The 24,005-nt window shown below is 58.3% G+C and overlaps 4 protein-coding genes and 1 long non-coding RNA gene across 6 annotated transcripts; 2 read left to right on the forward strand and 3 right to left on the reverse strand.

The window, feature by feature from the left end:
• The first annotated feature begins 2,415 nt into the window (after positions 1-2,415).
• Positions 2,416-3,295, forward strand: SFN (stratifin). The gene has a single exon (XM_027661275.1). The coding sequence runs from the start codon at positions 2,468-2,470 to the stop codon at positions 3,206-3,208; it is 741 nt and encodes a 246-aa protein (XP_027517076.1). The 5' UTR covers positions 2,416-2,467; the 3' UTR covers positions 3,209-3,295.
• Positions 3,296-8,043: 4,748 nt separating this feature from the next.
• On the reverse strand, positions 8,044-13,334 carry GPN2 (GPN-loop GTPase 2). Its single transcript, XM_027661423.1, has 6 exons — positions 13,288-13,334; positions 12,430-12,881; positions 10,350-10,506; positions 9,903-10,063; positions 9,129-9,259; positions 8,044-8,653 (listed from the first exon to the last, which is right to left on the reverse strand). The coding sequence occupies exons 2-6, from the start codon at positions 12,844-12,846 to the stop codon at positions 8,581-8,583; spliced, it is 939 nt and encodes a 312-aa protein (XP_027517224.1). The 5' UTR covers positions 12,847-12,881; positions 13,288-13,334; the 3' UTR covers positions 8,044-8,580.
• Positions 13,335-14,332: 998 nt separating this feature from the next.
• Positions 14,333-19,276, reverse strand: GPATCH3 (G-patch domain containing 3). Its single transcript, XM_027661256.1, has 7 exons — positions 18,943-19,276; positions 18,268-18,701; positions 16,913-17,087; positions 16,051-16,110; positions 15,656-15,777; positions 15,352-15,479; positions 14,333-14,735 (listed from the first exon to the last, which is right to left on the reverse strand). The coding sequence occupies exons 1-7, from the start codon at positions 19,274-19,276 to the stop codon at positions 14,516-14,518; spliced, it is 1,473 nt and encodes a 490-aa protein (XP_027517057.1). The 3' UTR covers positions 14,333-14,515.
• Positions 19,277-19,325: 49 nt separating this feature from the next.
• Positions 19,326-22,244, forward strand: LOC113955590. 2 transcript variants are annotated; one of them, XR_003530601.1, is made up of 4 exons: positions 19,326-19,572; positions 20,001-20,227; positions 20,628-20,758; positions 21,873-22,244. It is a non-coding gene; the product is annotated as an uncharacterized LOC113955590 (long non-coding RNA). The 2 variants fall into 2 exon arrangements; XR_003530602.1 differs by lacking the exon at positions 21,873-22,244 and adding an exon at positions 21,742-21,811.
• Positions 20,520-23,767, reverse strand: NR0B2 (nuclear receptor subfamily 0 group B member 2). The gene is made up of 2 exons (XM_027661259.1): positions 22,242-23,767; positions 20,520-21,652 (listed from the first exon to the last, which is right to left on the reverse strand). The coding sequence occupies exons 1-2, from the start codon at positions 22,765-22,767 to the stop codon at positions 21,390-21,392; spliced, it is 789 nt and encodes a 262-aa protein (XP_027517060.1). The 5' UTR covers positions 22,768-23,767; the 3' UTR covers positions 20,520-21,389.
• Positions 23,768-24,005: the final 238 nt, after the last annotated feature.

The raw sequence follows: 24,005 nt of genomic DNA on the forward strand, positions 1-24,005 counted from the left end.
CCTGCCCTTGGCTCAGGGGACTGGAGACATGCACTGGCCTGGGCAGCATCCCCAGGGCCGGTGTTAACTGGGTGCCCTGCTCCCCAGGGTGATCACAGAATCATGGGGTGGTTTGGGAGGCACCTTCTGGTGCTGCTCTTTGGCAGACAGGGCACCTATGGGTGCTCTGGGGGGTGATGCTGCACCCGAGCTCACCTGCAGCCCCTGCACCAGGATCTGGGGCTCTTCCCTTCACCCACCGCCTGTTTTCTATGGAACCGGTAGAGCGGAGTGTTCCTGCAGCCTCCTCTCAGCCCGGCACAGCCAAAATTTGGCAGCAGCTCAGCCCCTTTGGCAGATGCCATATCCAAGGCTGAACCATCCACACCCCACACGTGTCCTGCTGGGGAAGGGGGATCCCACCAGGGTCTCCCCATGGAGCCCTCATGGAGCCAACAGGGGGTTAAAGAGCCCAAATGCAGGCAGGGCGGGGCAGGACCATCCCAAGGGCTGGAAGCCCCATCTGGCATCGAGTCCTTCACCAGGGCTGGGGGCTGCAGACCCCAACCATGTATGGCTTTGCTGCCCGAAGGGATGTGAGCTCAGACCAACCCACCCAGGCATTGCTGCCTCACGGTTTTCCAAGGAAAGGAGATGGATTTTAGAGGGCTGGGTACAGTGTGGTGTCTGTTTGGCTCCAGCCCCTCCATGGGAGGGGGTTGTGCCTGGTGGAAGCTCTTGGAGGGCCTCTCTGGGTCTGCCTTGTCCACTGGGTAGAGGGTGGGAGGCAGGCCATGATCTCCTGTGTGCCCATTCCTCTGGGAGACACCTCTTCCCGACTCAGTGGGGTGGAACCTGCTCCCACAGGATCACTCTGACCTGGGGAAGGAGCTCTAATTGCTGGTGAGGTGCTGCATGTGACACTGGGAGGGGGACATAGGGGGGCTGGAGGAGCTGGACACCCTCACCTGCCACGCGAGCCCCTTGATGGGCAGGGGTACCCCAGATGCCCCAAACCCACCATATGCCCGGGGGCTTGGCCAGGAGGGGTTGAACAGCCCCAAATCCCGCTTTCCGGGGTGGGGAGGGAGCAGTGTGAAGGCTGGGAGTGTTTTCCTGGGCTGCAAGCAGTTGGGAAAAGCATCCTCGGGTCTTTCTCGTGTCCTCCATCCCCAGAATCCACCTGACCGAGGAACGGGGTGTGTGTGGGGGGATGACTGGGCGCTCCCGGCCGGGCTGTTCGCAGGGAGGAGTCAAGCAGCGAGTCAGGCTGATTAAAAAAATCACACCCCTCCTTTTTGCCTTGGCCCGGAGCCGCCGGGCGCCCGCCCCACCCTGCCCTTCCCGCACGCTCCCGCACGCAGATAAGGCCGGGTTTGGGCAGGGAGCGGGGCCTGGGCTGTGCCAGAGCCCGGCGTGTGGCAACAAGCTCGAGCGGGACGAGAGTGAAACTCAGCGCAAGGCGCAGCACTGATCCTAATCGGGGCTCGACCGAGCTGCCACCGCGGCCCAGCGCCCACGGGCAGCGTGGAAAAAACCTTAAACGTTTTAAAAACCCGAACCCTAAAACTCTGCGATGACAGCTTGAGGGATGGCAAAAGTCCCTGCTGGGGACGGTGGGACGGGGAAACGCAGCCCTGGGATGGAGGTGGGCACAAGGTTGGTGGGGATGGGGGTCTCCTCGCTCCCGGCTGGATCCGGGCTCGCTCCAGCGGCAGACGGTGGTTTGGGGGGTCCAGGGGGTCCCGCTGTGCAGCGGCTCAAAGGCACGGGGTGATTGTGCCCCGTTTCGGGACGGTCCCTCCCGCGGCGCCTGGGAGAGGTGCGGAGCCTCTCTGCCTCGGTTTCCCCACCTGTGGGAATAAATACCTGCCCGTCAAGCCCTCGCAATTACCAGCGAGTTAATCACCATATTAAAAACGACAGTGATATGATTTTTTTGGGGGGGGGGGGGGGGGGCGAAATCTTTTTTACGAGCGGACACACCCTGTGGCCCATTTCTCCGGGGTGGGGGTGGGTAGGAAGACTCGAACGCTGCCGTGTTTCTGTGTATCCCCCCCCAAAACGATAACCCACCGGCTGCCGCCCTTCCGAGCCCTTTCAGCAGCGGGATGGGCGTTCCCTCGGGTGGGCGTTGGCTGTGGGGAGGCCCTCGGGGCATCCACGGGTGCTGCACCCACCGAGGACCCACGGGGAGGGCAGGGCGTTGGCCGGGCCCCCCCTCGCCCCCTCCCCAGCGCCCGCCGCCCGCGGGCGATGATTCACCGCGATTTTCCTTTTAAGGGCCGGGCTCGGCGGGGAGGAAGCAGAGGAGGAGGAGGAGGAGGAGGACACTCCTTGGACCTGGCTGGCTCCTCCTGCTCTCGCTCGAGGCTCCGACGCGCAGCCAAAAGCGAATCCCGGCGGCAGGGCTCGGCAGAGGCTCCGACGGCTCCCGGCCCCGCTCCTCCTCGCCCAAAGCGTCCGCCCCTGCGCCCGCGTCCCAGCCATGGCAAGAAACCACCAAGTGCAGAAGGCCAAGCTGGCCGAGCAGGCTGAGCGCTACGAGGACATGGCAGACTTCATGAAGGCCGTGGTGGAGCACGGGGACGAGCTGTCCAACGAGGAGCGCAACCTCCTCTCGGTGGCCTACAAGAACGTGGTGGGCTGCCAGCGCTCGGCCTGGAGGGTCATCTCCAGCATCGAGCACAAAACCGAGGAGGGCGACGACAAGGCGCAGCTGGTGAATGAGTACCGGGAGAAGGTGGAGCGGGAGCTGAACGGCGTCTGCAACAACGTCCTGGCCTTGCTGGACAAGTATCTCATCAAGAAGGCGAGCGACCCTGAGAGCAAGGTCTTCTACCTGAAGATGAAGGGCGACTACTTCCGATACCTGGCCGAGGTGGCCACCGGGGACGACCGCAAGAAGACGATAGAGAACGCCCAGGAAGCCTACCAAGAGGCCATGGACATCAGCAAAAAGGAGATGCAGCCCACGAACCCCATCCGCCTGGGGCTGGCCCTCAACTTCTCCGTGTTCCACTACGAGATCGCCAACGCCCCCGAGCAGGCCATCTCCCTGGCCAAGACCACCTTCGACGAGGCCATGGGGGACCTGCACACGCTCAGCGAAGACTCCTACAAGGACAGCACCCTCATCATGCAGCTGCTCAGGGACAACCTCACGCTATGGACAGCCGAGTGCGCCAGGGAAGACGGCGGCGAGGCTGGAGAAGAGCCCAAGAACTGAACGGCCCCCGCCGAGCTGGGGACAGGCCCCCACCTGCCCCCTCCTCCAGTCCCTTCGGCATCTCTTCGTGGCTTTTTCTTTGTTGTTTTTTTTCTTTTTTTTTTTTTTTTTGTTGTTGTTGTCATTGTTGTTGTTGGTTTTTTGGAGGGGGAAGGAGTCTCAACTCCTCCACGGCCCCCCTCCCCCCTGCCAAGCCTGGATGCCGGGAGTGGGGGTGGTTTTGGTGTGGCCTCCCTCCTCCCTCTCCCTCATCCTCTGCTCTGGGGAGGGGGAAAGGAGAGAGAGAGGGTGCCTCCGTTCTGGAGGGCTGCCAGCCCTCCTGCTATTTAACAATTTTTGGGGAGGGGGTGTCCAGCCTGGCACGTGTCAGCTTCAAACCCCCTGTCCCGAAGGGCTGGAGCAGCAACAGGAGGAGGTGAGGGGCCGGGACGGCACAAGGGGGGGTCTGGGCATCCCCCTCCCATTCTGGGAGGGGGGTCTCATGTTGCCAAAGCCTCTGTGGGTCTCCAATAAACCGTCTCCTGCACTCCTGCCTCTAGTCTGCCTCGTCTCTCCCTGCACACGTGTCCAGGCAGCTCCCGCTGCCGCCGGGCATCCGCCTCACCTCCCATCCCACCAGGGTGGGGGAGCAGTTGGGTGGGCCCCCAAAATCAGCTGCTCTCAATCCCCCACCCAGCCCCACAATGGGGTCTTGGGGTGCCCAGCAAACCCCGTTCCTTGGCAAGCCTTGGAAGGGCTTGGGAGGGGGCCCTGCATCCACCAGACAGGGGGTCCACCAGCCCCACCCAGAGCTGGCTGCTCCAAGGGGTGCTCCGAGGTCCCTGACCCCACAGTGGGATGTCCCACCCCCTTGGTACAAACCCCAAAGCCCATCACCGGCACCCCTGGGTGGGTCCTCCCCCACTGGCTCCTCTGAGTTCCGAGGAGGAAGATCCACAAACAGCCACATCGTCAGCGACATGGGGACAGCCCTGGGGTGTCACAAGGGTGGGGACGTCCCCGTCAAGGTCCAGACGCGCTGGGGCAGGTGAAAGCTCAGCAATCCTGGCCCTGGCACCAGGCCACGGCGAAGGGTGCAGCTCCCCCCCACCTTCCCCTGCCGACAGCACGTTCCAACATGAAAAATAATTACAATAAAATACAGTCATGGCACCCTGGGCTATGAGCTCATCAGATCCAGCAGGGCTGGGCAGGAGCCGGCCTTTGATGGGAAGCACCGGGATGCTGGGAGGAAACACACCGTGACTCAGGTTCAGCGGGAGCCCCGAAGTGGGGACGTGGGGGACATGCCAGTCCCAAGCCCTGGCGTGGGCAAAGCACAGCTCAGAAGGTGCCAGGAGCTCCTGGGCATGGGGGAAACTGAGGCAGGGCCAGGGACGTGACCAGGGAAGGCACCCCAGGGAAGTGAAGAAATTATGGGGTATCCAGGGAGCAAGGGACCGGCCTGGGATGTAACGAGGTTTGCCAGGGCTCTGCTGTGGGAAAGCACTGGCTGCTGTGGGAGGTTGGGCTGCTCAAAGCAGAACCTATTTGCCCTGGATGGGACATTTCACCTGGAGCAGAGACCAGCAGAGGGGATTAACCCCTGTGAGCCCCCCCACACCTTGCCCATCCCCTAGTCCCCTCCCCAACCCCACTGTGACCCCCCTATGGTTTGGTGTCACCTTGGCCCCTTCAAGGGCCCTCAGTAGCCCCGGCAGGTCCCGTTTTTTCCCCAGGTACTGGCTGAGCTGGGGGTGCCCTGGTACTGTCGGGGCTGGTCCGGGTGGGGGAGGCCAGTGAGGGGCCCCAACACTCCCAGCCCCGAGTGCTCCCAGGCTGGGAACCAACCCCAGACCTGTAATTATCCAAACTGGGGCGGCCGACGGGAAAAATGAGCCGAGGGCTCGTGCTGGCCCTTGACCCGCTGGCCTGGGGACACCAGCAGCCCAGACTGGTTAGACTGGAGCACAGTAAGGTGGGAGCTGGGGGGTGCTGGTGCTTGAGAAGGGGGTTAACTGGTGGTCTATGTCCATCCCCACTGTTTTTTGGGGCCACGGGTTCCTGCTGGCTTCCCAGGAGTTAACTGATTTCAACAGCTCCCAAAATTGCAGCGTGGCTGGGCCGTGTAGGAGGAGGATGCTCCCAGCCGGTCCAGCAGCTTTTCCAGGCTGGGAGGGAGGCCCTGGATCCTCAGGACAGCTCCCATGAAAGGTTTGAGCTGCTGGGGAGAGCGGAGTGTTCCCTGGGGTCCTCCTGGGCCCCCCTGTTTCATGCAAGGTGATGGGACCCAGATGGAAAAAGCAAGGGAGACATTGGGACCCCAATCCCTGTCCCGTGGCTGTGGAATGCTCTTGGCATCCCTGACACTGTGCAAAGAGGGGCACCCAGAAAAGCTTTCAAATATATGAGTTTTAGTGTCTTTACCACCAGTAGAGCAAAGGGTCATGGGGCCAGGGAGTGTCCCCCATCCTCCCAGCAGGGTCCTGGCACAGCCCCATACACAGGGGCCAGTAGTCATGGGGAAAAGGCCACCAAAACAGGATTCTGAGGGCATGTGGGGATTGCTACCCCAGCCCTGCCACCTGCAAAGGCTCTGCCCATCCTGAGTGGGGACTGCAGGACCCACAGCCAGGCCTGTCCTTGTCCCCAGCTCTCCCAACCTCCCCACAGGGCTTTGTGCCTGAGGCTGGGGCTGACTGGCTCCTGGCTGAGCCACCTCCCTGATGACCATCACCCTGGCCTCAGGGCAGTGATGGGCAGCCTCCTGCCAGGCTGACACCAGATGTCTGCTCTGGAGGCTTTGGGGTTTTTGGTGAGGCTTTTTATCCCCCCCTCAGAAAGCACTGCTTGATGGGGAAATTCAGTCTCTGAACAGGAACCCCATAATGGAGCCAGGACTGCGGCTGGAAGATGGAGGGAGGGGACACAGCAAACCCCAGTTTGGCGGCTGTGATTGAAACCCAAACCCCTTCATCCCAAAAAATCACACCCTGCCAACCCACCACGGTCAGGGTGGGCTCAGCCCATCCCAGCACCAGGCTTGGAGGGGCTGGGGCAAGTAGGACCAACTCAACAGAAAGCTGGGTACCCCCCCCATGCCAGGGTTGTGCCCCAGTTGGGGTGACTAATCCCGGCCCTTGGCCCCAGCCAGTTGCTCAACGGGAGCGACAGGAGCCAAAGTGTCACCTCCCTGAGCCCCGGGAGCCTCCCAGTGTCTGTCCCCTCCCAGTGTGGGGACATGTGGATGCAGGACCTGCCTGGATTTCACACCAGGGTCTCCAGCCTTCCCTGTCTCCTGCTGAGCCATTCTCCATGCCACCCTCACCAGGAGCAGTCCCCACTGGGCTGTGGGTCCCAATTCAGCCCCTGATTCAGCTGTAAAAAGCTCTTTAGTGAGAAAATGCTGCATTTTTGAGGCTGTAGAGCTCTTCTAGACCTCAGCACTTAGAGGACACAACTGAGGTTCCCTGAGCTGAGCGGTTTCCATCTCCTTTGATTCCCATTTTCTCCAGCACTGTCAAGGCTGAGTCTGCAGATATCCAGGGTATTCAAATAAAAAAACCAAAAAAGCCACAAAAGCTTTGATGGCTCTTGTGTAACTCGGCCTGACCTGACCATACCCTTTTAAGCCACCAAATCTCTCAAAGCCATGAAAAAGCCACCATAAAATTAATATTTTTATGATCACGTCTCCCATCCCTTCACAGAGCTCCAAAAGACCGGGATAAGGCCACAAGCCACAGGGTGAGGATGGAATTTCAGCTCAGTTATGGTTACATTGGCTTCCAGACCTTCAGCACTGAAATGCTGGGCTCCAGCCAGGAATACCCAGGGAAGTCTCTGGGCTCTTGGGAAGAGCTGAGGCACCAGCAGCAGACAGGGATTTGACTTTAATATGTGAAATATCAGTGCAGTGTTTCATTGGGAATGGGTCTGGTTAAAGCACAAACGTGTGTCTTCACCCTCTCCCCCTGAGCTCTTCCTTTTCTCCAAATCCTGACCAAAAAGCTGGGAGATGCAGGAAAAATGAATTTTAATTCCCTGCCCAGCTGCCCAAGACCCCATTTACATTTAGATCCATTGAAGATCCAGTCTGCAATCCCTCTGCCAAGGGCCAAACCATCCTGGGAAAAAAGTCTTGTCGTATTTTATGCAAGATCTTGGGCAAGAGACAATGCTGAGTCTGCACACGGAGCTGGGATCGGGAGTGTCACCCGCTCCCATCCCATGTGGAGCTGCCAGGAGGCACTTGGAGGCTCCTTGGTGTGGACACCTCACTTTTCACCCCCCAGCCCTCCAGATCCATCTCCCAACTGCTGCCTGCAGCAGGAATAAGGGCAGGTGGCACAGGAGGCTGGGAGCTGCTGTCGTCACCATTGGGAGCTACAGCAGGACAGCAAGAGGGAATTACATGGGAAGGAGGGGAAGCCCCAGGATTTGGGATGTGAAGAAAGCAAGCCCAGAAAAAAACAAGGTGGATGAGGACACATAAGGCAGCTGCTGGGAAAGGCCCTACATGCAAACCATGAGCTGAGTCACACAGGGGCTTTCTTAATCAAAAGCCTCCAAGAGCCGAGCTGGCAGTTTGCGCTCCGTGCGCCCCAACCTCCAGCCTCTGGATCACTCCTGGATCACCAGGAGTGACCTGCTTTCCTGTCCCACAGTCCTCACTCCCTCCAGCAAACGCTGAGCCTGTTCTCAGGCAGATCAGAGAGGAGCAGGACACGGCCAACACACGGAGCTGCCGCGCACACAACGCGCCCGCTGCCGCGACGTTCCCACCCGAGGCTCTTTAGCCTCGGGCTCTGGAGCTCTCTTGGGTTTATTTATTCAGGTTCAGCAAACTCCCAAGATGAAAGTGAGGCGAAGGAGTTCTTTTATTAAGAAAGAGTCCATCATTATTTCCAAGAAAAAGAAAAACAAACATCTTTGTCTCCTTGAGACGGAGCGGAGGCGTCTCCGCCTGGATGCTCCCCGGAGCACGAGGCCCGTGCACGTTCCTCCTGCAGCAAACCCAGAACTTGTGTCTCAAGTCCCTCTGAAGATGAGGCAGCTCCAACTGATTTTTCTTTCTCTGGATCTGTCTTGGTCATGATGGGGAAGAGGAGACTTTATCTCTCTTCTTTTCCTTGCTAATCCTGCCTTCTCCAGCTCAGTCTCTCTGTTCCTAAGGAAAGACCCGGCTCATCCCACCCTCAGCCATCTCCTTTCTCCCAAATTGCTGCTCTGTTCAGCAGGGCAGAAGCCCGGGAAGTCAAACCCACCCAGAGAGGGAGTCCAGCAGCCAGACTATGTCTGGAAGGGCTTTCACTTGCTCTGAGTCACAGTTTAAGCTCCTGGTAGGAAAAAAGGAGAGGTGTCAAAACAGAGAGGAGCCATGGAAGGGTGTGTCACAGATCCATCACCTCTTCTTCCACGGCTTTGTCCTGAGATTGCACATACTTCTCCTGCACTGCAAGGGTGCTGATAACGCAGTAATTAAGGAAAACAAGGGGCTGGGCTCAAACACTCCCTTCTGCAAGGAGCTCTGAACGTTCTCAGTGAGGAACCAGCCCCACATTAGCCCCAAGGCTGGCAGGAAGATGCAGGGCTGGCAGCAGCAGGAATCACCTGAGTTATTTCTGGCTCTGCCTGATCCCAGACCTGACAAGTACAGGAGAATCAATTGTATGATTTGGAAGACAGGGAATGAACTCCTCCAAGGGAGTGTGAGAGAGGGGAAAGCTGTGAAAAGATTCCTGACACACTCCCAGGATCAATTAGCAACAACTCTGGTGGGTTTGGCGTGGACAAGCGTCTGCCACGGGCTGGGCTCAGCACGACCCACTCCCCACACGTGTATCACCCACCAGGAGACATTACAAACAACTTGGGCCCGCAAATTCCAGCCTCTCTCCCCCAGGGAAGGAGAAATTAAACTCAGCACCAGAGAGGATACGAAGAGAAGTGGAAATCAGCTCCCACTGCTGCCGACATCAGAGCTTCCAGGCTCCTGTGCTCCTGGTCTCCGAAGGAGTAGCCGTTGGCTTTGTCCACTGCCTGCATCACCTGGCGCATGCTCTCCTTGTCCTGGAAGGGAGTGACACAGCACACTGGGAATCTGGGCCTTTCCCAGAGGCATGAGCTCATGGTGGGCTTTACATGGGTTTTTTCCAAGCCTCTGGGCCACCCACACAGGCCCTGGGGACACTGGCAGAGCCCCCAAGCCCTGGGGACATGGGACAAACAGGGACACCCGTGGTACAGGCCGGGCTGACACCTCCACCCTCTGCCTCCCTTTCATCACCTTGTCCCAGCCCATTTGCCTCTGTTGACACTTCTGCCAACTCCCTGATTAACCACCACATTTCCAGCCCTTCCTCCCCAGTTTATTCCTCCCAATCTTCTAATTATTCGGTGCTCCCTAATTTGATGATGTTCTAGGTAATACTTTGCCCAGGTTTGAAATGCAGGTGCAGAAGGGCTGGAGGAAGGGGGAGCCTGAACTCCCCACCCCAGGACACAAGGCCCAGGTAGCCCCAAGCTCATCAGCCTTTCCTCTTCCTTTGGCTGCCACGGATCATTTACAAGTCTGGGTGTGTTTCCCTGTTTTCCATCCCTGAGTCTTTTCACAGCTGAGGCTTTCAACCCTCGTGGCTCTGAGCAGACACAAACAAGGTGCTAGACATCCAGCCACACATCCAAGGCTCCCTGTTCCCTCCTGCTGCATCACCTGGACGTTGAGGGGGACAAAGGACACCAGGCTGTAGTCCTCAATCACCTCCACCAGCTTCTCGTTGAGGCGGCGGTAATTCCTGAAGAAGGGATCGGAGGCCAAATGATCAACCAGGTAAGAGAGATCCAGGACCTCGGTGTAATAATCCAGGTTGAAAGCTGCAGGGAAACAAGGCAATTTTTAAGTGGAAGAGCAAAAGTTTTCCCACCATCACTGAGGTTTACACCAGTTTCCCCAGCCACTCCCATTCCCAAACAGACAATCTGCACCTGACACAGGTCAGTCCACATCCCTCAAATTCCTGGAAGTGTCCAAGGCCAGGTTGGATGGAGCTCTGAGCAACCTGGTCTAGTGGAAGGTGTCCCTGCCCATGGCTTTAAGGGTGTGAGCTCTAAGGTCCCTTCCAACCCCAAACCATCCCGTGATTCCATGGAATTCTCTTACCCAGCTTCCCGTACTGCTCGATCAGGTCCATCTTGGAGAGGATGTTGACGTGGGGCAGCTCCACGTGCAGCATGGTGGAGAGGGAGGTGCAGAGCACGGAGATGAACTTCCCAGGGTCTGTGCAGTAGTGGGAATCCACCAGATGCACTGCAGCCAGCTGGGAAGCAAAGGCACAAAGGGACACAAAGGTCAGACCCGTGACAAAACCATCCACTTGCTTTAGGGACGGTCAGGAATGGCAACGGGACAATCTGTTCAGACCTGACTGTACCACACAGGGAAAGCTACCACCTACCTTCTACCTCCTGCACAGGAAAACCAGAATCAGAGAACCATGGAATGGTTTGGGTTGGAAGGAACCTTAAAGCTCATCTCATTCCAGTGCAGGGACACCTTCCACCAGCCCAGGTTGCTCCAAGCCCCGTCCAACCTGGCCTTGGACATTTCCAGGGATGGGGCAGCCACAGCTTCTCTGGGCAACCTGAGCCAGGGCCTCACCTCCCTCACAGCCAAGAATTCCTCCTCAATATCCCATCTAACCCTGCTCTCTGGCACTGGGAAAGCCATTCCCACTTTTTCTGTCACTCCAGGCCCTTGTCCAAAGTCCCTCTTCAGCTCTTCTGGAGCTCCTTTAGGCACTGGAAGGGTCTCCAAGGTCTCCCCAGAGCCTTCTCTTCTCCAGGCTGAACACAGTCATAAATCCACATATATAAAAGTGTATATTGTCCCATTCCCATCCACAGATCACCACAGATTCAGGACCCAGGGAAGGGCTGTTGGGAGGCTTTACAGAGGTGCTGAGCTCCACCACCAACACCCAAACCTGCAGCTGCTTTTCCTTTCCTCAGGGTTTCTCTCTTCGCAGCTGAAGTTTCCCCACTTGCCTGAACTCTGCAGATTTTTTGGGGTGGCAGCAGGGTTTAATTCTCCTCCTGAACAGCACAACTGGCTCCAGATTTCCACCTTCCCCATAGGACTGCTCAGGCCATGGCACACTCAGGAGCAGTAACTGTAGCACACCACGTTCTGCTGGGAGAGCCAACTGCGGTCTGCACTAATAATTAATAATTACACTAATGAACAGTTCGATTCCCTGTGTTTTGTGCTGCTGTAACAATGTGGTCCCAGACCTCTGGAAGTCACTCCAAACCAGGGCTCTGAGGCTGAGCGTGGCTGAGTCACAGCAGAGCTTCTGCAGCAAAAACCAGTCCAGGTGTGAGCACCCGAGAGAGCAGCAAAACAGCAGCACAAATGTCTTATTTTAGCAACCCCAATTTCACATCCATTTATTCCAATGAAAATAACCTCTAATGTGCAGATTCCCAGTGACATTCTCAGGCAAATGAACCTGCCCTTCTTGCTCTCACACTGCACAGGGTTTGCACATTCATGGTTTGGCCCCGATGCAAAGCAAACGCCGCGTCAGCAGGTTCCCTGGGCTGTGGGACTGTTCTCACCTGCACGGCCTCATCTGCATCTCCCATTGTGCAAGGAGGCCCAGAGCACGTCCCACGGGGTGCAGGCAGGGCAGGCAGGGCCTGGGATGTCACCTGGGTTCCTCACAGGGCAGGGCAAAAAGGGTCCCAGCACGCATCGACCTCCCTGCCTGGATAAAACACATACACTGTGGGGATGACCCTGGAGCACAGCAAGTGCTTGTCCCATCCCTCAAAGTGTCCAAGGCCAGGTTGGACAGGGCTTGGAGCAGCCTGGGATAGTGGAAGGTGTCCCTGCCCATGGCAGAGGGTGGAACTGGATGGGCTTTAAGATCCCTTCCAACCCAAACCATTCTGTGATTCCGTGATAAGTGTGAGGAAGGAATCCATATTTCTGCCCATAATCCCACTGCATTAAAAGCCCTGACAAGCCACTGTTTTGCCAATCCCTTGGAGAATAAAATAGGACAAAATTAGGATAAAATTCCCCTCCTTCCCTAATAAAGCTGTTTCACAGGAAAGGCCAAAAAATTCCTGAAGAAAACAGCCATTAGTCCCCACAATGCCCACGGGATGTGAAGCCTCACATGGGTGCCAGTCACCCACCCCAAACCCCCTGCAGAGCCCCGGAATTCCAAAAATACCCTGAAATTCCACTTGGCCAGGTGGGCAAAGACGTTCTTCAGGGAGTTGTGGTGCGTGTAGAGCTCCACCTGCCCAGGGCAGTCAAAGAGGACATAGTGCCCCTTGAGCCCTTCCAGCTTCTCCTGCAGCCAGTCCACGTTGGTCTCCAGGTACTCCATGCAGTAGAGGAGGCCCCCGTTGGGGCCCAGCCCGAGGTTGCCCATGACGTCGGGCAGGGTGACGAGCTGGGAGATGTCCAGCTCGCAGGGGCAGGGCAGAGCCTCGTTGGCTGGGTCCAGGTTCACCACGGACACCTTGCGCCCGATCTGGGTCAGGAATTCCCTCATGGCATGGCAGTAGGTGGTTTTCCCGGAGCCTGGTGGCCCGATGACCACCTGGCCGAAGGCCACCGAGTGGCCCCTGCTGCCCTCAGACATGGTGGGTCATGTCCTCCTCCTGCTGCTGCTGCTGGCTGGGAGAGGGAAAAAAAAATCCCATTTACTGCTTAATCTGCGTTTGTAGGGATGGGATCTGCTGGGATTCCCACCCAGGGAGAGGGTGGATGTTACAGCTGCCTCCTGTCACTTCTTGCTCTGAGCCCCACAGCGGGGTGGATGACACCCTGGTGACCCCCACTCTGAAAACGACACTGGCCCTTTATCCCCTCCACCCCCTGTGCCCCCGTGTTTCCCCTTCCCCCGCGGGGCCCCTCTTCTCTCCTACACCCCTCCCTCCCCTCACACCCCCTCTTCTCCCCCTCACCTCCGCTCCTTGCCCAGGCCCTTTCACTCCTCATACCCCCTCCCCAACCCCGGTATCCCACCCTCAATCCCGTTATTCCCTCCCCAACGCCGGGTTTTTCCCGGTAGGCCGCTCACCGCCCGCGGTGCCCCCCGCGCCGGGTCCGGGTGGCCGCGGCCCCAGAGCGCCGCGTTCCGGGGGCGGAGCGGCCGCCGCCCTCACAGCGCCCCCTGGCGGCCGGACGGACTCGAAGCCGGGACCCCGAATCGGGGTTTGGGGGTCGCGGGTTCGAGTCCCGGTGCCCGCAAAACCCCACCCCGTGTGGTTTGATTTTTTTTTTTCCCAAGAGAATCACAGAATCAACTCAGTTGGAAAAGACCTCTGGGATCATCGAGTCAGACCTGTGACCCAACCTCACCATGGCACTAAGAGCCACGTCCAGTCTTTCCTTGAACACCTCCAGGGAACAGTGACTCCACCAGCTCCCTGAGCAGCCCATTCCAAGATCTAATCACTCTTTCTGCGAGCAAATTCTTAATGTCCAACCTAAACCTCCCCTGGTGCAGCTTAAGACTGTGTCCTCTCATCCCATCACTAGGTGCTGGGAGAAGGGGCCAACCCTCACCCGGCTACAACAGAAGGTAAAGGTGAAATTCCTCCCTGACACAGCAATATCCTTAAGGAAAGCACACGAGGCCTGGCCTTCACCCATTCCCACTTCACCCTGCAGCCCCGGGTCACTGTGCCGAAGGCTCTCCCCTCTCCAGAGTGCCTGTGTCAGGAAAACAGGGCAGAGCAGGTTGGGAAGCCGTGGAAGGAGCGCCCGCTACGCCCGCCCGGCCACGGGGAAACGCCTCCCGCAGAATTCCTTGGAGGCTGCCAGGACAAGCCTTTCATCCCGGCGAGTTTCTCCCGGGAGTGTGGGATCGCCACGCCCAGGCAACGCGGAGCTGTGGCCAGCAGGGAGCTGTTGGCAGGACAGTTACGGTGCCAGGGCCGGCCCTGCCTGTACTTGTCCTTCCCCGGGTCTCAGGCAGCCCTGGACTACAAGTTCTGGCCTTTTAGGCTCACTGAGCACTCAGGTTTGCTTGATCCCAGCACTAATATCAGTTTTAAACCCCCACCCAGAAACCCAACCCCCAGTTCCCACTGAACAAACAACATTACTTCCCCTCATCTGAACGGTTCAATTAGGAAGGGAAGAAAAAACCCCTTGCTGAGGCAATTTTTATTACAAAATCTTTCTAAAATAAAACAAAAAATTTTCTAAGAATAAATTAAAAAATATAAGCACTCTGCTCCACCCCCGAGACCAGGAGCCAGCCTGGATTGGGGAGCAGATCCCAAGGCTGTGGCAGTCCCTGCTCAGTGGGACTGGGACCTGAGGCTGCCCAGGGCAGGGTGGGACGCCCGGACAAAGGCCATGTCCTGCCTGTACTTCATGGCAGTGGGGGGCTGGCGCCGGAGCAGCTGGTCCCCCATGTCCTGGGGCTCAGGGTCGTCATAGATGGTGGAGATGAGGATGGGATTGTCCCTCCGGGGCTTCTTCCCCTTGAGGAAGGTTGGCAGCTTCTCCCCGTGGTACCTGGAGGGAAGCAGGAAAGGTTTGGTTGGAGGCTGGTGAGGCAGCCAGGCAACCCCGTGCTTCCCTGATCATTTCCTTCACACGATCACGGAATCAGGGAATGGTTTGGGTTGGAAGGGACATCTTCCACTAGACCAGGTTGCTCCAACCTGGCCTTGGACACTTCCAGGGATGGGACAGCCACATCTGCTCTGGGCAACCTGTGCCAGCGATGCAGGGAAGATGTGGACCAGTATGGATTCCTGTGCTATTCCTGGCTGCTCTAGAACAAGAGCTAGCCCTCATGGTCAAACACAGCACCCCATAGAGCCTCCAGAAACCCCACAGGGCAGGTAGGGGTGGGGACCCTCAGTCCTTCCTCTGTGTCTCTGCTACAGGACCCTGCACATGGTTCCAGTCCTGCTCTAACTCCACACTCTCCACTAAGGAGCCCTGGACTGTCAGGAAGAGGAGTGTATTTAGCTCTGGAGAGCTGTGGCAGCCCCAGCTGTGCAGGGAAAGGCAGATTCCTGGGGCAGCCTTCCAGTTCTCGTTCCCACTCTGCTCCAGCCACTCAGCTGGGGGTGCTGAGAGCCCGAGCAGAGCTCTGAGCACAGGCTGACACTTGGGTACTTACCCCAGCCCCCTCTTGCATCTGGGGTTCTGACCCTCGTTATCCAGAGCTTCAGCCATCCCAGAGTTGCTGCTCCCCAGGCCCAGCCCCTCTGTCCAGCCCTGCTGCTCCAGCACCTTCCTGCCAAAGCCCTGGGAGGAGGGGAGAACATCACAGAGTTGCTGGACAAAGCCCAACCTCATCTTCCCAGAGCTTTCTGCCCCCTCCCCACATCCAAGGCCTCTCCTCCCCCTAATCCACATCCTCTGGGCACCATCACCACCCCAGTCCTTCCTGCCCTGCCCCTGAGCAGGTGCCCACAGCTCACCTTGGTGTATCTCTCAAAGGTTCCAATCTGCTGCCCTGACACAGACCCCTCCTCCAACCCATCCCGGAGCCGCTGCTCCAGCCACATCTGCACCGAGTCCCGAGCATCCTTATCACCTCCATCTAGGGAGAAAGAAGCCAGAGTCAGGGCAGCACAGCTCAGGGAAGCTGTACAGCTCTGTCACTTCTCCCAGAGCACCAGGCAGAGGAGGCAGAACCTGTTCTTTTTGGCAACTCTTGCCGCCAGACCAGAAAAACACTGTTTCAAGTTCACTGACGTCTTGGACGCTTTCAAAGGATGACAGAGGCAAAGAGCTCCCCAGATTCTGCAGGGTCAGAATTTCCCAGCCTCCCTGGTCTCCTCAGGATGGGGGGGGGGAGGTTCAGCTCTGATACCTTTGTCATAGTAGATGCTCATGTCCACGTCCCAGTCGTCTGCTGTCTGCTCGTCAAAGTCTGCCAAGAGAAGGAAAGCAGCAGTTTTGGTGAAGTCTGACACACAAGAGCTGTTTGCTGGTAGTCCAGTTCCCTATTTTCTCTAACAAAATGGGAAAGAATCACAGAATCATTAAGGCTGGAAAAGACCTCCAAAATCTTCAGGTCCACCCTGTGCCTGATCCCCACCTTGTCCCCCAGCCCAGAGCACTGAGTGCCACGTCCAGTCATTCCTTGGACACCTCCAGGGATGGGGACTCCACCACCTCCCTGGGCAGCCCCTTCCAATGTCTGACAGCCCTTTCAGTGAAGATATTTTCCCCAAAATCCAACATGAACTTCCCCTGGCACAACTTAAAGCCATTTTCTCTCCTCCTGTCCCTCATTCCCTGGGAGCAGAGCCCGACCCGCCCCAGCTCCCCCCTCCTGTCAGGGAGTTGCAGAAAGCAAGAAGGTCCCCCCTGAGCCTCCTTTTCTCCAGGTTGAGCCCCTCCAGCTCCCTCAGCTGCTCCAGCCCCTTTTCCAGCTCCATTCCCTTCTCTGGACATTCTCCAGCCCTTCAATGTCTCTCTTGCAGTGAGGGCCCAGCACTGAAATGGCATTAGAGACTCCCCAAACCCCAGTGCCCACAGAAGAGGCAGAGGCAGCACCACTGGGGTCTCTGGTGACTGGATTGTGATCAAGTTGCCAGTTTTGTGACCAAGGGAAGATTAAAAAGTGATGGCAAGATGCCGGTGGCTGCAGCTGAGCTGGACTGTTTGCAGGGGGTTAAACCTGCTCCTGGGGGTTGGTGGGGGCTCAGTGACACAAACACCAACGTTACCTCCATTCTCCTCCTGCCAGAACTGGGCATCTGTGTAGAACACGAGGCCAGAGCCTCCTTTCTCCCACTTGAGCTCGATCTCCTCCTCGAAGAGCCGCTCCTCCACACGGCCCTGCTTGGTCACGTCCTCGTGCAGGGCCTCGTGCCTCTCCCACTCCTCACAGGTGTCATTGTCCTGCAGGGGAGGTGGCACAGGGTGGGTGACACCAGCACAGCCCCCTCCCTGCCCCCTGACCCCATCCCAACACCCTCCCTGTGGAACAGCCCTGCTGACAGAGCTGGTCCCAGCCTGCAGCTCTCAGGCCCCGACACGACGGGTGCGGATGAGCTCATTCCTTGACTAATGCCACTTCCAGAGTCAGCACTGAGAAATCCCACACCTCACACCCACTGCAGGGATGCCCATTTAAGGAGCAGGTGTGCTGGACCTGGAGTCAGCACTAAGCAACGAATTAATTCCATTCCAGTTGATCCCTAAGGAGATTGTGTGGGTTTCCCGGGAAGCAGCTCACTGGCACAGGCACAGGGCAGGCTGACAGCTCCACTGCTGCCTGCCCAGCTCTGGGCACAGCCCTTCCAGGGCAGGAACAGCCAAAAGAACGGCTGGAGATCCAGGAAACAGCCTGTGAGAAACAGCTGGAGGAGTCTGTTTAGTCTGGAGAAGGAAAAGCTGAATAAAAGGAGGGAACAAAGCGCCCTCTGTGCCCGCTGTTGCCAGGAAAAACTAATGGGGTGGAACTGCAGCAAAGATTTGGCATCTGAGTTAGTTCTGGTGGAGGAAAGAACGGGAATGGCTTGCCTGGGGATCTGTAATGACAGAGGTTTGGGAAAACAGGCCAGACAGGCGTCTGCCAGGCAGGGATGGCTCCACAGAGCCTGCCCTGCCCAGGGCTCCAGGAGCCTTTGTCACAAAGGCCATTTTCCTCACAGTGACTAAACTTCAGTCCCAGGAGCATTCGAGGTCAGCCATTTGTGCAGCTCTGCATGTCCTTTTCCAGCACACAAACATGGGCCTGAGCCTCTGGTCACCTCATTTGTAGGCAAAGCAGAGCTGGGCCAGTCTGCCAGGGTCTGCTCTGCAGCATCAGCTCCTTGGGCCAAACCCCTTGGGTTTGATCCCACCAGAGCCTTTGGGATAAACCCTGACCTTTATGTTCAACCCTTAAAACCACCTTGCTCTGGACAAGCAGTTTTTGGGGGGTTCATGCCCCCACTGCCCATGCACCAAGAGGTGAACAATTCTATTTTAACACCATTTTTTTTAGATATGTAATTTATACAACACAGTTAAAATTGAGCTCTACATGCCCTCTCAGCTCTGCTGGGCTCGGATGGTGCTGGAATATTCCACTTACATCATCTGAGTGAGACTCCTCTTCCTCCTGCTGCCTCTCCTCCTCCTCCTCCTCCTCCTTCTCCTCCTCAGGCCGGGCAGGGTGAGTCACCCCCGGGGTTGGCTCGGGCCCCTCTCCCTCGGTGATCTCATCCCCTGCAGCAGTGTAAACTCCTCCTTCCTCCACCACTGTCTCAGTGTCCTGGTATTCAAAGGGCACATTCCCATACCTCCGGGATGAGCCAGTCTTTGGGAAATCCAGCTGCAGCTTCTTGATAATCCAGGGAGGCAGCCGGCAGGCCCGGATCAGCTCCAGGAACACGCTCAGGGGGGTGCCCACGTTCCCAAAAGGCATGAAGGAGGGGGGGTTGAACTCGGGCAGGTGTTTCAGCTCCGCCTCTGTCACAGATTCCCCGGCAGCCGTCTGGTCCTGGCTGCTGGGAGATGCCTCCGAGCCTGGAAAAGAGAAGGAATGTTTGGAGGGAGGCCCACAAGCCACCTCAGAGGGGTAAAACAGGGCCCTCCCGAGCACGAGGGGGATAAGCAGGGCCCAAACGGGCTCTTCTCGCCTCATAGTAAATTTAAAGCACTAAGGAAGCTCCATAAGGGGTGTTAACTCTTCAAGCTTGGCTGCAGAGTGTCGGTCCGAGCCCCCCCCCCAGGCCCGCTACCGGCCCTCCCCAGTGCCCGCCCGTACCTGTCGCGGGACTCAGGCGGACCCTGCGGATGAGGCAGCGGCCGGGCAGCGCGGCCCCGCCGGGCCCGACCCAGCGCTTCCCCGAGTACATGCGGACGAAGCGGCGGGCGCGGCCGGGCCTCACCGACACCAGGCACGAGCAGGTGCGCGGCCCCGCCGCCGCCGGCGGGCGCTCGGGACGGTGGCGGTAGTGGAAGCAGAGGAAGCCGCCGGCCTCCAGGAACTGGCTGAAGTAAGCGCGGAGGTGCGCGGAGCGGAGCGCGGCGGGGATGCCGCTGACCAGGCAGTACCGGGCCGGGCCGCCATCGCCGCCGCTGCCGCTGGGCGCCGCCATCTTGGAGCGACGGCGCGGGCGCGGGGAGATGACGTCAGGGGCAGGGAGGGAGAGAAGGCGCCGCCTGGTGGACAGAGAGCGCGGTGCGGGCGGGGGAGCGCGGGGGGTGTCACAGGTTCTGGGGACACAGAGAGACCCCGAGGGGTCACAGGACATGGCGACAGAGAGAACCTGGCAGGGGTCTCAGCTCACAGGGGTCTCAGGGGGTCGCAGGCCTTCAGGACACAAAGAGCCTGGGATGGGTCACAGGCCCTGGGGGGGGGTCACAGGCCTTGGGGACAGAGAGAACCCAGTGGGTGAGTGTCACAGGCCCTGGGGACAGAGAGACCCTGGGGGAGTCACAGGCCTTTGGGGTGTCACAGGATCTGGGAACAGAAAGACCCTATGAGGGGTTCATGGGATCTGGAGGGAGAGAGAACTTGGGGGGGTCACAGGCCCTGGGGAGGGACACAGGGCATGGGCACAGAGAGACCCCAATGGGAGGGGGGAGTCACAGGCTCTGGGGACAGCCAGACCCCAGGGCTGGCCACACCCCAGTGCGTGTTGAGGGGGTGTTTACCAAGCCCTGGGGGTAGCAGGGAGTGGCCAGGCCCCAAGGTGGGTCACAAACCCTGAGGGTTTCAGGGCACAGGGGGCATCCAGCCCCCCATGCTGTGTAGCCCCTGGGGGACTGGTGTCCCTGTCCCAGGGCTGTTGGGTGTCCCGTGCTCAGTGACTCACCAAGACTCATCCCATGACTCGGAAAAGGGCTGTCATGGGGCTGAGATCACCCCGGGAGCAGCGGCGGAGGTGGAGGCACAGGCTGACACTGCAGTTTTCCGGGCTGCTGGCGAAGATTCCGGCTGTTTCCATGGCACGGGGAGGCTCCCTGCAGCTCTACCTGACACCTCACCCGTGCCATGGAAAATGGGACGGGGTTTGAGCCTGTTGGCAGCGGAGGGGAGCGTCCAGGTGAGTCAGAGCATCCACCTCTGACACCACTGGGAGACCCTGGGAGAGGCTCAACACCTGGAGAAAGGTGCAGCTTTCCAGGGGGATTTGCCCCTGGAAATTTCTGTGTGCTGGGAGCACCGAGGGGTTTTACATCAAACAGCTCCCACTGACACCATTTGACCCGTATTTGCATTGCCAGGTGGATTTTTATGAAAAATCCTTTTCCTTCCACTGTCTTTCCATGCCAGGCCTAAAGCAGATTTCCCCCCCCCCGCCCCCAAATTCATCACCACCTCTAAAAAGTCACCACTGTTGTTCCAAAACGTCAAGCATTTTATTAAAAAAATAATTTATTGCATCTTATATACAAACCACATGAATGTTCACTTATAAAATACTGACACCTCACCTGTTGAAGGCAGGAGGAGCGAGTTTTCCAGGTGTGCACCTGGCTCTGACTCCAGGGAGGGATGTTTGGATCAACCACTAAACCAGCTCCGCTCGTTTCCACGGCGTTCCCAGCTCAGGGTTCACTTATCACACAAACAGGTAAGCCCAGAGCCCAAAATGAGGTGCAGCAGGTTTAGGTGCTCTTAGTCCTGTTGTATTTCATGGAATTAGGGAGGAAAGATGTAATCTAAGGGAAAGAGGGTGAGTCTGGACGCCCTGTGGGATTTAACACTTTGGCTTTTCCCCCTGAGGGTATTCCCTGAGTGTTTCTAAGATTTCAAGCACAACAGGCAGACCCAGACCTGATTCCACAATGTTTGCACTGTGTAAGTGATCCCACTGAGGCCATCAAACAGCACAGGATCGAGCTGTCAGCTGAGGACAGCCCTCAGTGCTCGGAGTTAACAGCAAAATGCACAATGATTTCACAGGGGAAAAACTGGGATCAGGCTCTACCAGAGCTCACAGGCAGGGGGGAACAGGGAAGGAAACCCCACACACTCCATGAAACCCCTCACACTCCATGAAACCCCACACACTCCATGAAATGGAGGCCAGCAGGAGCCGCTGTAAACATCCGCTGAGCCGGAGCTGCTTCTGCACGGATCCTCCAGCCTCAGCCCTAACGAAACACGCAGTTCCCAAAGAGTCCGGAGCGCTTCTCTCCCTAAATCCCCTCTCCTGGATCTGCCGTGGATCCTGGCAAGGTGTGGGGAGCATCCTGGGCTGCTCAGCAGGGCACACACAGCCCCGGAGCCTCGTAGAGCATCTCCACCAGCAGCTCCGCGATGTCGGCGTCGCCGATGACGGGCCGGAAGAACAGATCCGTGATGAGGGTGGGGGGGATGGATTTTAAGGAGGAGGCAACCAGTAAAATGTGGGAAAAGCGTCCCTGGTCGTCGGGGTGCAGCGGCTGCACGACCTCCTGGAGGGCTCGCTGGGCCTCCCGCTGCAGGCTCTCGATGTAGAGGGAAACCCTCAGCCCGGGGATGTCTGTGAGGGAGAGGAGGGGAAGGTGGGGATGAAGCAGGATGGAAAACAGCCCCAGGTTTCCCCCGCTCCCACCCTTCCCTGTTTCTCAGCAGGGCACATTAATGGGATGTACACAGGGCTGCTGAGATGTGGCTATTCCAGGGATGCTGTGTAAGGGAGGAAAAGCAGTTAACTGAGAAAATCAAGTAAAGGAACCTGTGGTTTGCTGTCTGCAGGGCAGGCAAAGTCCTCTGGCTTTTACCACTACATTTGACATCCCTCAACCCTGCTTCCCAGTGCATTTGGGAATGACCAGAATTAGGAAGAAGGTGACCAACCCTCTCTGCTCTCACACCTGCCCAGCTCTGAGCAGCTCCAAGCCAAGAGGTCTATGTTAGCCCAGGGAGCTAGTGGAGTCCCCATCCCTGGAGGTGTTCAAGGAATGACTGGATGTGGCACTCAGTGCTCTGGTCTAGTTGACAAGGGGGTGATCACAGGTTGGACTGTTGGACTTGATGATCTTGGAGGCCTTCTCCACCCTCAGTGATTCTGTGATTCAGTGTTCAGCTGCCAGCTCCAGCCGGCAGAGCCACGAGGGCCTGGCACTCACCTGGATTGAAGAGGATGGCTCCCTTCAGATAGGCATATTCCTTGGGGCTCAGATCCAGGCTCCAGAAGGTGTTGAGGCAGCACTGCAGCCGCTGCACTGCAGCCAGTGTGGGCTGTGTCCTCTCGGGCTCCTGCCCTTTGCTTTGCCCGCTGAGGAGAATCTTCTTGAGCATGCTGGGGGCCGGCGCCTCCATCACCTCGAAGGTCACCATCTCCTGCACCAGCCCCAGCAGGAAGAGGGGCACCCAGCAGCTATCCAGCAGCAGGAGCTGGTCCTCCTTCGGCAGCAGGTAGAAGGAAGGGAGGTTTTTCATGAAGCTGATGGTTTTGACCAGCACGTCGGAGGCCGCCTGGCAGGTGACGTGTGGCGTGCGCAGCCGGACGGTGCGGCGCTGGTGGCACAGGCAGCGCTGCCGGGCCCGCCCGGGGTGCAGGTTCTGGCTGAGGAGGGTGTAGAGGATGGCAGTGTTCTTATCCTTGCTGTGGCACTGGCACCTCTCGCACTCCATGCCCACGCCGGTGCTCATAGCTGAGCCGGGTCCTCGGCGAAACTCCCGTAAAACCCCTCCTTAAATCTCCGTCCTCCCAGCTCTGCCAGCCCTGTGGCTCCTCCAGCCAGCTCTTATAAGGCTTGGTCACCACTGAAACACCCCTCCACAGCCTTGACCGCCCTGATTAAGCTGCCCTCATTAAAAAAAAACACCCAACCAGCCCCGCTGTCCCTGGGCTGATTGGCCGGGGGCAAATGAGTTCCCAGCGCTGCGTCAACAGCCGTTTTCTCAATGAATCGCCGGGGAGGGGGGGACGGCGGGTTGGGCCCGTTATCAGGATTACCCAAACAGGATAAACAGAGTCATTACCCCAGGCTGTACCATGGCACCAAGGCCCCTGAGCTGTCGTGGGGCGGGTGTCGCTGCCAGGACCTCACAGACAAACAAAGGGCGCTCGTCTGGGCCCTGGAGTTCAACGGCCCGGCCTTGGCAGGAGCAACCTGGAAGTCGTGTTATCAGCGGCTGGTTTTGCCCGGCCTTGCTCGGGAGGCTCCTGTTGTGGTTGGGAGGAAGAGGAACCTGGTGAAGTGCCCAGAAAGGGCCACGGGTGTTGTCTCTTGGGCTGGAGAAGGGCAAATGCCCCCATTTGCAGCATGAGAGAAAAGGGAGGAAAAAAGGGAAGAATTCTTACATTCTTCCAGTGGAAAAGAACCTGGGGGAGCTGGTAAGCAGTGGCTGAATGTGAGCCCAGGTGGGAAAGAAGGCCAAGGGCACCTGGCTTGTACCAGCCATGGTGTGGCCACAGAACCAGAGCAGTGACTGTCCCTCTGTGCTGGGCACTGCTGAGACACTTCCAGGGTGAGGATTCCTGCGGGGGACAAGGGGAACCTTTGAGGGAGGAGGAGGAGAAGGGAGAACCTCCCCCCTCAATCCTCCTGCCCAGGGATCATGTTGGACCCCAGCCCCGGCGGGACGCGGAGAGGAGGGGGGCGCAGGGCGGGTGGCAGCACTGGGGCCGCTCCCGTGACAGCAGCGGGTGCCGAAGGGTCCCGGGCCCTGTTGGGAACCCCCCGGGCACCGGGACCCCCGAGGGCCGCGGGAACCCGCCTGTCCCGTCGCCATAGCAACCGCGCCGCGCCTCGCGCCCCGCCTTCCCGGACAGATTGACAGCGCCCTCAACCAATCCGCGGAAAGCACAGCGAGGATTGACAGTTCCTTGAACCAATCCAAGAAGAGAGCGGTGCGGCGGCGCGATGTGATTGGCGGTTTGGGAC

Source organism: Corapipo altera, unplaced genomic scaffold (assembly GCF_003945725.1).
Source record: "Corapipo altera isolate COAL_440 unplaced genomic scaffold, ASM394572v1 201, whole genome shotgun sequence".
NCBI lineage: Eukaryota > Metazoa > Chordata > Aves > Passeriformes > Pipridae > Corapipo > Corapipo altera.